Source organism: Gorilla gorilla, chromosome 5 (genome assembly GCF_029281585.2).
Source record: "Gorilla gorilla gorilla isolate KB3781 chromosome 5, NHGRI_mGorGor1-v2.1_pri, whole genome shotgun sequence".
NCBI lineage: Eukaryota > Metazoa > Chordata > Mammalia > Primates > Hominidae > Gorilla > Gorilla gorilla.
In genome coordinates, this window is record NC_073229.2 from 141,097,906 (window position 1) to 141,110,070 (window position 12,165).

The following is a 12,165-nucleotide window of genomic DNA, read 5'->3' on the forward strand; positions in this document are numbered from 1 at the left end:
AGGAAGAGTTATAATAAGAGAAGCATACTGCCTATTTGGAAAAAAAAAATACAGGCATAAAAGAAAACTACAAGTGAAATGACATACCATGTGCCTGGATTAGGAATGCTAGATATTATAAATATTCCAATTCTTCCTAAATTAATTTAGACATTTTATATTATAATGAAAATTTGAGTGGGTAATTAATTTTTGGAGATGGATATGTTACGAGCTTAATCTAGAATAATATACAGGAAGTAATAGTTAAGAGAAATATAAACAAGAAGAGTGAAAAGGGGATTTGTCTGCCACATATCAAAATATTATGACATGATACTGAGTCAACTGTAGATAGAACAAATCTGCAGCGGAGATTAGGTACCTGACAAAAGACCCTAGTATTTATAAGGTTTTAGTATATGACCAAACAGAAATTACAACAAATGGAGGAAGAAAATATTTTTCCATGTCCTTTTTGGAGAAAGGTGGAGTACTATATAAATAAAATTATTCAGGAGATGTTAGAAAAATTGACCATTTTGCAAAATAATTTCTATACCTCACAACTTATGTGAATTTCATATAAACAATTAAATATAAAAATAATACTTAGGAGGAAATATATGTCTACCCCACTTCTGGAAGGAGTTATTCACTTTCTAAGCATAAAAGCAGTTTAAGACATTTCATAGGAAAAAGAAAAACACAGACACTGGAAACTTCTTCATATCAAAAGCATCATATGCAAAATTTGAAGTCAAAGGAAAAACTGGGGGAAATATTTTCAGCAAACATGACAATAAAATTATATCCATAGTACATAAAAAATCCTATACAAATATGAAGACCACAATAAGTAGTAGAAGATGCGAATAGATGATTCACAGTAGAAAGAAAAAGCTAATAAACGCATGAAGAAAGGAGTACCAAATAAACAAAAATTAAGATAACATTTTACAATATGAAACTATGAAGTATTTAAAAATTATTGGGAAGTTGGTGAAGGTAGGATGAGATAAACTCTTTCATATCTTGCTGAAGGCAGAATGAATTTTTGGAAAATGTTTGGAAGATCTGCACCAAGTCTTTAAAGTATTTATATCCTTTCCTGCTAATTCTACTTTTGTATGGATTTTGTATGAATCTTTTTTTTTCTTTTTTTTTGAGATGGAGTCTTGCTCTGTCACCCAGGTCGGAGTGCAGTGGCGTGATATGGCTCATTGCAACCTGCGTCTCCAGTGTTCAAGTGATTCTCCTGCCTCAGCTTCCCGAGTAGCTGTGATTACAGGCATGCGCTGCCACACCTGGCTAATTTTTGTATTTTTAGTAGAGTCGGGGTTTTGTCATGTTGGCCAGGTTGGTCTCGAACTCCTGACCTCAGGTGATCTGCCTACCTCGGCCTTCCAAAGTGTTGGGATTACAGGCGTGAGCCACCGTGCCCGGCCTTGAATCTATTTTTATTTCATAGTGAAATAAATCTATTTTTATTTCATAGTGAAATAAATCTATTTTTATTTAAAAAAATTTTTACTTCACTATGAAATAAAAATAGAAATAAAAATAAAATAGGTAAATTTCATAGTGAAATAAAATAGAAAATGCAGACAGAAAATTATGCACAAAATTTTTATTGATTATAGCTGGAAACTATATGTAACCTAAATGACTAATATCAAAGAAATGGTTACATAATTTATTGTACTTTTGTGTGGCTGAATATTATTTATTAAAAGGCTCTTTTAATGATATAGAGAAATGTTAATTATGAAAGAAAGGACCCAAAAGCAAATATATGTGAAATATGTAAAGCATAACTGGGTATTTATAAATTATATACAGTTGGTCCCTGGCTTAAAATGGTTTGACTTACAATTTTTCGACTTTGTGATGGTGTGAAAGGGATGTGCATTCAGTAGAAACTGTACTTTGAGTACCCATACAGCCATTCCACTTCTCACTTTCAATACAGTATTTAATAAATTATGAGTTATTTAACACTTCATTATAAAATAAGCTTTGTGTTAGATGATTTTGCCCTACTGTAACCTAATGTAAATGTTCCAAGCACGTTTAAGGTAGGCTAGGCTAAGTTATAATGTTCAGTAAGTTGGGTATATTAAATGCATTTTTGACTTAAAATATTTTCCAATTGTAATGGTTTTACTGGGATGTAACCCCATTGTAAATTGAGAGGCACTGTATGACAGAGAATTAATATCTGTTACTATGTTGTAAAATATTGTAGCTGCTAGCCACATGTGACTATTAATTAAGTAAAGCAAAAAATTTAGTTGCTCAGTCACGTTAGCTACATTTCAAGTGCTTACTGTATTGGACAGGAAAGATACAGAACATTTCCATAATAACAGAAAGCTCTATTGGACAGCACTGTTCTAGAATATGTATAGAATTCAAGTCAATAATGAAAAGACAACCCAACAGAATTATAGCAAAGTATATGAAGAGGCAATTAATTCAGGATAAACAAAGAATGACTAACAGTGCTAGTTGGCATTCTGGTTGACCAGTGTCCATAACGTATGTTGAATACCACCCCTTGCCAATAAAAAAGTGCTCAATCTAAATATTAATCAGGGAAATGAAAATTAAAACCCTAATGTGTGATTGTCTCACATATATTACATTAGCAATAACTAAAATGTCTAAAGACACACTGTTGACAGGAATATGGACCAAAGGAACTCTCAAATAGAGTAGAAGGGACAATATCTAGTGAAGTTGAAGATTTACACACTTTATGACTGCATTCCTAAAGAAACCTTCACATTGTGCACAAGGAGGTGTGTATGAGGATGTTCACTGGGACATGGTTTATAATTGCAGAATACTCGAAAATAATCTAAGTGTTCATTATGATATAATGGGAAATAAGTTTTTATACATTTATACAATGGAGTGCTATACTGCTTTGGGTATGAGCGAATGAATGATAGTTATAATAATCAAATTAGGGTCATCTCAAAAACCTAAAGTTGTGTGAAAAAAGCACATTGAAAATACAAGGATACATAGTGTATAGTACTAGTTTTAAAGAACAGTATAATATTAAGAACATTTACATACTAGGTAAATTTTTTAATGTTTGAGTAGAAATGATCTAAACCAAGCCCAGAACACTATTTCTTGTGGGAGAAGAAGGGAATGAAATTAGGCAAGGCTGCTTTAGTATTGGAAATGTCTCATGTCTTAATCAGGATGGTAAGTGGGTATTTATTATTTTTTTCTCTATATCTTTTAAAAAGTTTTAGATAGTTCAAAATATAAAAGCAAACAACAACAACAAAAAACAACAAAAACAAAATAAAAAACAGGAAAAAGATGGTAAGAGCGTTACTATTTAGTATTAATAATTGTTACTGTTTTAAAATTTTTATTCATAAATGGAGTGGTTTAAATTTCAGAAATGTCTTAGAGATTGTCTCAGAATCTGTTAATTCACAGGAATAAAACGAATGAACAAAACTTAATTATAATATTTTCTCCCCATCAAAGAAAGCTTTTCTTTTCCTGTGGGTCTTCTAATGTGGGCCAAATTTTTGTTTCAAGCAGCTAGTGAAGTTGACATGATTTCTTAGGGAATGGGTCCATTGATTTCATACATTTCTACCAGGAAGTTTCCTTGATAGCCTGAGTTTTCTTCTCCTTAACATCAACCATTCACAGCCAGTTGAACAACTTTGTACCAAGATAAATATCAAATCCTCCCTCCTTGGTATATGCTTTTCAAATATTTGTAGACTGTTATCATACTCTCCTTTGTCATCACTTAGCCAAGCCATGCAGCTTAAGTCCTTTAATCTTTCCTCATAAATCAGACCCTCTTGCCTTCTAGTCATATTTGTTTCTTTTCTGTAGGGTCCTTCTTGTTTTCTTTTAGAAATACGATTCTTAATAGTTCACCCAAGAGTACCAAAGTTATCAATTGAGAAAGGAAAAAACAAAACAAACCCAGACCTCTGTAGCTGGCCTATGATCTGGCACCTCTTTTAGTACGATTGTAATAGCAAATATATTAGTGGAATTAGAATGAACATATTTTACTATTTTAAAGATGATCACTCTTCTCTTTTTGTGTTACACTTACTGGATATTATTCAATTTATGCAATTTATATCATCTTTGTATCCAGTTGTTAACATCCAAAACAAAATTAATTTTAAGGTTTTTTGGGGCCCTTTTGCCCCTTCTTGATGTTGCACATATTGCTAGCTTTGATTACACAAAATTATTATTTACCAATATGAGAGTTTTTAAAAGTATTAGAATTAAAGTTACATACTTTATTTCTTAATATGTGTTTCTTTAGCATGCTAACATTTTTTATTGGGAAATGTGTTATTCACAGCACCCACCCAAACACACAAACACATGCATAGAATTTTTAAAATAATCATAGTATGAAAACTCAAGCCCTTTCTCATAACTTAAAAGAGAGAAGTCCTCTGTGCACCCACTTCAATCACTTTTTCCTTCCTACTCATCAGAAGTTACCACTCTCCAGAATATGGTGTTACTGTTTGTTTTTCTGTAAAGTTTGCCACTTACAAATAGATCTCTCAACAACATATTGTTTATTATTTGCCCAGTTGTATCCTACATAAAAATAGGCTCCTTGTTTTCCCTGTGACTTTCTGTTTTCATTCAGTGCTAGGTTTTGTGATTCTTTAATGCTGATATATGAAGTTCTAATTTATTTGTACTGCTGTATAATATTCCATTGTAGGAAACTATCCCAATGCGTTTATTCATTCCATTGTGGATGGGAATTTTTTTTTTTGCCTGAAAAACAATATTGACGCAAACAATTCTCCAGGTAGACATCTATAGGAGTTGAATTCCAGGTCCTAAGATATACTCATCTTTAACTTTACTAGTAAAGGTGAAATTATTTTCCAGAGTGGTTGTATCAACTTCTGTCTCTCCAGCTGTGTGTGATCATTACTTTTGTACCTTATTCTTATGCTTGGTATTAAATGACATTTTAGTTTTTGCCAGTCTTGTGGGTGTAAAATCATGTCTGTGTTTTTTATTTGGAAATTGTTTTTAACAACTGATGAGCTAGAATATATTTTTGGATTTTTATTGGTCAATTATTTTCTGTGAAATGTTTGTTCAGATCATATCGTTTTTTATTTTGAAATTTTAATCTTAAGAGTTCTTTATATGTTCTGGATACTAATATCCTGTAAGTTATGTGTTGTAAATAACTTCTTCCTGTTAGTAGCATGACTCAATATTCTATTGTATCTTTTGATGAAGATTTTTATTTTATGGTTAGTACTTTTTATATCTTGTTTTTAAAAAATTTGTGTATATTCCAAGATTATAACAATATTCTCTATAAATTACTTTGAAAGCATAAAGTTGCTCTGAACATTTATTTCATTTGTAATTGGTTTTTGTTCCTATTTTTATTGTGGTAAACTACATATAAAATATACTATCTCAGCCATTTTTGAGTGTACAGTTTTGTGGTATTAAGTACATTGGTATCATTGTGTAACCATCACCACCATCCACCTTCAGAACTCTTTCATCTTGCAAGACTGAAACTCTCTACTCATTGAACAATAACTCCCATCTTCCCTCTACCATGTCCCTGGCCACTACCATTCTACTTTCTGTCTCTATGATTTTTACTACTCTAGAATCCTCTTTAAGTAGAGCCATACAGTATTTGTCTTCTGGTGACTGACTTATTTTACTTACCATAATGTCCTCAAGGTTCATCCATGTTGTAGCATATGTCAGAACATCATTCCCTTTTAAAGATGAATGATATTTCATTGTATGTATATACAGTACCACATTTTGCTAATCCATTCATCTGTCGATGGACATGTGGGTTGCTTCCACATTTAAGCTATAGTGACTAATGCTGCTATGAATGTGGATGTACAAATATCTCTTTGAGATCCTGCTATAATTGTTTTGGGTATATACCCAGAAGCGGAATTACTGGGTCATATAATAATTCTATTTTTAATTTTGGGGGGAACTACCAAACTGTTTTACATAGCAGCTGTACTATTTTACATTCTCACCAACAATGCACAAGGATTCCAATTTTTTCACATCCTTGACAACACTTGTTATTTTTGCTGTGTGTGTTTGTGTGTGTTTTTGTGTTTATAGTAGCCATCCCAGTGGGTGTGATGTGGTATCTCATTGAGGGTTTGATTTGCATTTCCCTAATGATTGTAACATTGAGCATATTTTAATGTATGTACTAGTCATTCATATATCTTCTCTAGAGAAGTGTATATCAAGTCCTTTGCCCATTATGAATCATTTTGTTTACTTTTATGTTGTTAAGTTTTAGGAGTTCTCAATATATTCTGTATATTAATCCCTTATGAAACATGATTTGCAAATATTTTCTCTCATTCCATACATTGCCTTTCTACTGTGATCATAGTGTCATGTACAGTTATATGCATAACTTTTATGAACAAAAGTGTTTCTTTTTTTTTTTTTGAGATGGAGTCTCACTCTGTCACCAGGCTGGAGTGCAGTGGTGCAGTCTCGGCTCACTGCAACCTCTGCCTCCCGGGTTCAAGCATTCTCTTGCCTTAGCCTCCCAAGGAGCTGGGACTGCAGGTGTGTGCCACCATGCCCAGCTAATTTTTGTATTTTTAGTAGAGACAGAGTTTCACCATGTTGACCAGGATGTTCTCAATCTCTTGACCTCATGATCCACCCACCTCAGCCTCCCAAAGTGCTGGGATTATAAATAGTTCATGAAGAACTACTTTTTTTTATGAAATACAATTTGTGTATTTTTTGTTGTTACCTGTGTTTTAGTGTCCTATATAAAAATTTTTTTCCAAATCACGTTTCCTTCTAAACATGTTTCCTATGTTTCCTTCTAAAATTTTTATAGTTTTAGCTCCTACATTTAGATATTTGATTCATTTTTGGTTAATTTTTGTATATGATGTATGAGGTAAAGGTCTGACTTTATTCCTTTGAATGTGGACATCCAGTTTTCCGAGCACACTTTGTTGATAGAACTGTCCTTTCCCCATAGAATGGTTTTGGCACCTCTATCAAAAATTATTTTACCATATATGTGAGGATTTGTTACTGACCTCTCTGTTCTATTCCATTGGTTTATGTGTCTGTCTTCATGACAGTACCATATTGTTTTGATTACTGTAACTTTATAGTACGTTTGAAATCAGAAGTCTTCTCTGACTTTGTTCTTCTTTTTCAAGATTTTTGGCTACCCAGGGTCCCTTGAGATTCCATAGATATTTTTAGGATGGATTTTTCTTTTTCTGAAAAAACTGTCACTAGGATTGCATTGAATCATTGAATCTATATCTCACTCTAGGCAGTATTGCTATCTTAAATATTAATTCTTCTAATCCATGAACATAGAATGTCTTTTTATTTATTTATGTCTTCTTTAATTTCTTTCAGCTCTTTTATGTAGTTTGTATTGTACAAGTCTTTCACTTCCTTGGTTAAATTAGTTTTTAAGTATTTTATTCTTTTTGATGCTATTGTAGATGAAATTGTTTTCTTAATTTTCTTTTCAGGCTGTTCATTATTAGTGAATATAAATGCAACTAGTTTTTGCATGCTGACTTTGAATCCTGCTACTTTGTTGAACCCATTTATGAGTTGTGTGTGTGTGTGTGTAATTTTTAGGGGTTTCTACATATAAGATTATATCATCTGTGAACAGAGATTTTATACTTCTTCCTTTTCAATTTGGATGCCTTGTGTTTTTTTTTGCCTAACTACTCTAGCTAAGACTTCTAGTACCATGTTGAGTAGAAGTGATGAAAGCAGACTTGCTTTGTTCCTGATCTTTGAGGAAAAGCTTTCAGTCTTTCACCATTACATATGATGTTTTCTATAGGTTTTTCATAAACAACTTTTATTATGTTGAGGTGGTTTTCCTATATGGCTGGTTTGTTGAGTATTGTTATCATGAAAGGATATGGAATTTTTTCAAATACTTTTTCTGTACCTAATGAGATTATCATTTTTTTATTCCATTAATGTGAAGTAACACATTTATTGATTTTTATATATTGAACCATCCTTGCATTCCAGAAATAAATCTCACTTATTTATGGTGTGTAATCCTGTTAATATGCTGTGGAATTTGGCTTACTAATATTTTGTGGAGAGTTTTTGCATCAAAGTTCATAAGGGATATTGGTCTGCAGTTTTTTTGCCTTGCAATGTCTTTGTCAGGCTTTGGTATCAGGGCAATATTGGCCTCATAGAATAAGTTAAAAAGTACTCCTTCCTCTTCAATTCCTTGGAAAACTTTGAGATGTATTGATATTAGTTCCTCTTTAAATGTTTGGTAGAATTCACTGCTGAAGCCAACTCTGGGGCTTTTCTTTGAGTGTGTTGGTTAACTACTACAAATTTGTAAATTTTCCAGTTTTCTGCTATTATTTATTTCCAAGTTCATCCCATGTTGGTTGAAGAAGGTACATTGTATGACATCTATCTTTTCGAATTCACTGAGACTTAGTTTGTAGCCTAACATATGGTCTATCCTGGAAGATGTCCCATGTGCTCTTGAAAATAATGTGTATTCTATTGTTGTTGGGTAGATTGTTCTGTATATGTTTGTTCAATATAGTTGGTTTATTTATTGTGCTGTCACATCCTCTATACTCTTACTTAACTTCTGTCTGTTTGTTCTGTCCATTATTGAGAATGAGGTGTTAAAGTCTCCAACAATTATTGTAAAACTGTTCATTTCTCCCTTTAATTTTGTCAATTTTTCTTCATATATTTTGATTATCTGTTATTATCTGTTATCTGTACATACCTGTTATTAGGTACATGTACATAAAGGGTTATGATTATTAGATCTTTTTTGCCTTATCAAAATTTTGTTAATGTATAATATCCTTGTCTGTTACACACCTTTTAAAATTTAGAGTCTATTTTGTCTAACTTCATTCTGCCAATATCTGTCTTCCAATTGGAGAGATTGATTCATTTACATTTAAAGTAATTACCATTAATCAACTCCTCATTATCCTCCATTACCCACTACACTTTCTAGCATCTTGTAACCACTATTCTATTCTCTAAGTTCATGTGATCAAATTTTTTATCTCCCATGTACGAGTGAGAACACGTGATATTTGTCTTTCTGTGCCTGGCTTATTTCACTTGCCATAATATTTTCCAGTTTCATCCATGTTGTTGCAATTGACTTTTAAATTGATCTTGTATTCAGCAACTTTGCTAAAAAAACTTTATTGTTAACCATAATTTTTGTGTAATTTGTTTTAGTTTTTCAATGAAATCAATTACTCCAGTAGCAAATAATGCTAATATTGTCTCTTCCTTTTTGGTACTTAATCTGTCATTACTTTTTTGAGTTCATTATTATTCTGGCTACAAACTCTGGTATAGTGTTGAGTGAAAAAGGTGAGAGCAGGCAACTTTACCTTGTTTGTGATTTTCAAGGGTATTTTACCACTAAGTAAGACATTTGCTGTGGGCTTCTGATAGATATTCTTTGTATAATAATTAAGTTTTCCTCTATTTCTAGCATACACACACACACACACACACACACACACACACACACACAGAGGGATTGAGAGAGAGAGAGAGAGGCTAATGAATGTTAGTGGATTTTAAACAAACTTTTTCCTGCATCAGTTGAGATGATTATATAATATACAGCATTCTCCTCTGTTTGTTGTTAATATGATGAATTTAAACCTAACTTGAGTATGATTGTACCTATATACTACTGAATTTTGTTTAATATTTTGTTTAATACTGTCTTAAGTATAGTAATAAGTGAGATTGAAATATAATTTTTCTTTTTCTGTTCTTGTCTAGTTTTGACATGTACGTTTTCAAGTGAATTGGGAAGTTATCCTTTTTTCTATTGTCAGAAAAAAATCTAGTAAGCTTAAAATTGTCTGTTTCCTGAATGCTTGATAAAAGGTCACCTGTTAAAATCTTTTGAGTCTATTTTTTTCTTTGTAAAAGGATTTTTGATTACTAATTATATTTCTTTAGTGGAAATAAGAGTATTCCTTTATTCCTAACTTCAGTTTAATATCATACTGTGTATTATCATTTTGGGAGTTTATATTTCTCTGTTTCTCTTTTCCTATATCACCAAATCACATATTGAGATGAATAAACATGACTTTCCACACAAGAGAAAAAATATATGAAAAGTGCAAACCTTTCTAAAATTAAGATTTAGGTAAATTTTTGTTATGCTTATCCAACAAATGTTAGTTTTCTATTTTGTCATATAACTTCCTTCCTTTAAGGATTAAGTTATTTATTTTCTTGTTTCCTATATTATTTTTCCCTATTTATTGACAGTAACATTCCTTGACAGTGCAGTGATAATTGGTGCTCATAAATGGAAAATCCAAGCATTGAAAGTCTTTGAAGCATTTCTAAAATTAAGATCGATTAATAAATAGAGTGGATTGGGATTAACTGTGTTATTATATCAGTTTATGATCATTATTAAATAATAGTTATTAATTAAAAAATTAAGAATAACTATACTTGAAAAGAGATTAATAAAGTAAAAATTAAACATAATTTTTAAAAATGAATTTCTATATTATTTTAAATATAAAGCTCATTTAAATCTTTTTTTTTTTTTTCTTTTTTTTGAGACAGAGCCTTGCTCTGTCACCCAGGCTGGAGTGCAGTGGCGCGATCTTGGCTCACTGCAAGCTCTGCCTCCAGCTTATTTAAATCTTATATCAAATAAGTCAACAAGAAATCAGGGCTTCTAAAATATCTGGTGTTAAAGGACTCAAAAGTACTCCCAGTTCCTTTGGCTCTACCATTATAAGTTCTAGAAAGACAGGATGGGAACCCAACCTGTCTATGACAGTAATTAAGTTTTTGTCTACTAAACATCTTCAATATGACAGAGATAAACAAAGAAATGCAGTCTAGAAATAAATGTGAGAAAATTATGAGAAAGAACAAAATTTTGTCCTTGCCAGGGACACTTTATGTCCTTTATTATATTCATAATTTCATTATTTCCCCAAACTTTTGATCACAATCTGGTTTGTTAAAATTTTGTTTGGGGAGGAGGAACAATCAGTTATGGCCTGGGAGACTGATTTGCTGAGGCTCCAGTTCTGTCATGAATATGCGTTTGTTCTTCCTGTGTGGGTTTCTTGTAAGTATACCAGCACAGTAGCATTATAAGTTATTTGTCACTTTTCTAATTTTCTGAAAATAGCGCAAGTATGCTTTCCCCAAGAGATGTGAAAGAACAACACATGCCTGAATTTAGGGTAGAAGAAACTTACTGTGGGAGAGTCCAGTGCACTAACTTGAGAATCAAAAGTTAGACTCCAATAAAAATTTTTCTAGTAATTACCTCTGAGACTGAATAAATTATTTTACATTCAATCATCTCATTTACTTAATTTGTAAAAAGGAAGGTTGGATTTGACAATTCCTGATCCTCTTATAGTTAAAATAATTTCAATAGTTCCAAAGGCAGATCTTCCTAAACTTATGCCATTAGCAAATGTGTACTTAAATTTCTAAAAGTTGTGAAAACTGACAAATATTCAAAACTAAAATTTGAAGTGATAGGAAAAATATTCTAACTATGAAACTATTGAAGGTTTGAAAACCATTTGGCTGACATGTCTCATTTATTCAGTTACACAATCTAAACAGTCTACTCAAATCTCGTAAGTTCTCATGGTTTGCAGGATGAAGAAGGATGAAATTTTATGGATTTGTATTTTACTAGAATAGTACTTTGGAAGCATATAGTTGATAATGATGTATTTGTTTTCATTTTTCTAAATTATAGGGTGGCTTCACTCGTAAATATTCGCTTAGCTCAAAAACTGGAACACTTCTTCCAGAATTCCCCAGCGCTCAACACCTTGTATACCAAGGATGCATTTCTAAGGACAAGGTATCAATTACAGATACTTCTCTATTGATTTTCTGATATGTTGGCTCCATATGTCAATTTGCTGGGAATTTCATGGCACTGCAGGAAGCAATCAGAAATCTGCATAATCAAACATAATTGACTGATTTATAGGAGAGGCAAACTTTTGTTAACATTGATTAACACTTCCAATTAATTATTTACCATCTCCATGATAGTGTGTAATCAGAAGGTGGTAAAATAAACCTTAAAAGACTAAA

At 31.8% G+C, this 12,165-nt stretch overlaps 1 protein-coding gene across 3 annotated transcripts in view; it reads left to right on the forward strand.

Moving 5' to 3' along the window:
• The window catches only part of RFX6 (regulatory factor X6), a 56,593-nt gene that overhangs the window by 22,024 nt on the left and 22,404 nt on the right, over positions 1 to 12,165 (forward strand). For 2 of the 3 annotated variants that reach the window (XM_031012205.3, XM_063707814.1), the window contains one exon: positions 11,819 to 11,926. The exons of the other annotated variant lie outside the window; for it this stretch is intronic. In XM_031012205.3, coding sequence (XP_030868065.1) covers positions 11,819 to 11,926 — 108 coding nt within the window. The remainder of the gene's footprint in view (positions 1 to 11,818; positions 11,927 to 12,165) is intronic. 3 annotated transcript variants of the gene reach the window in all.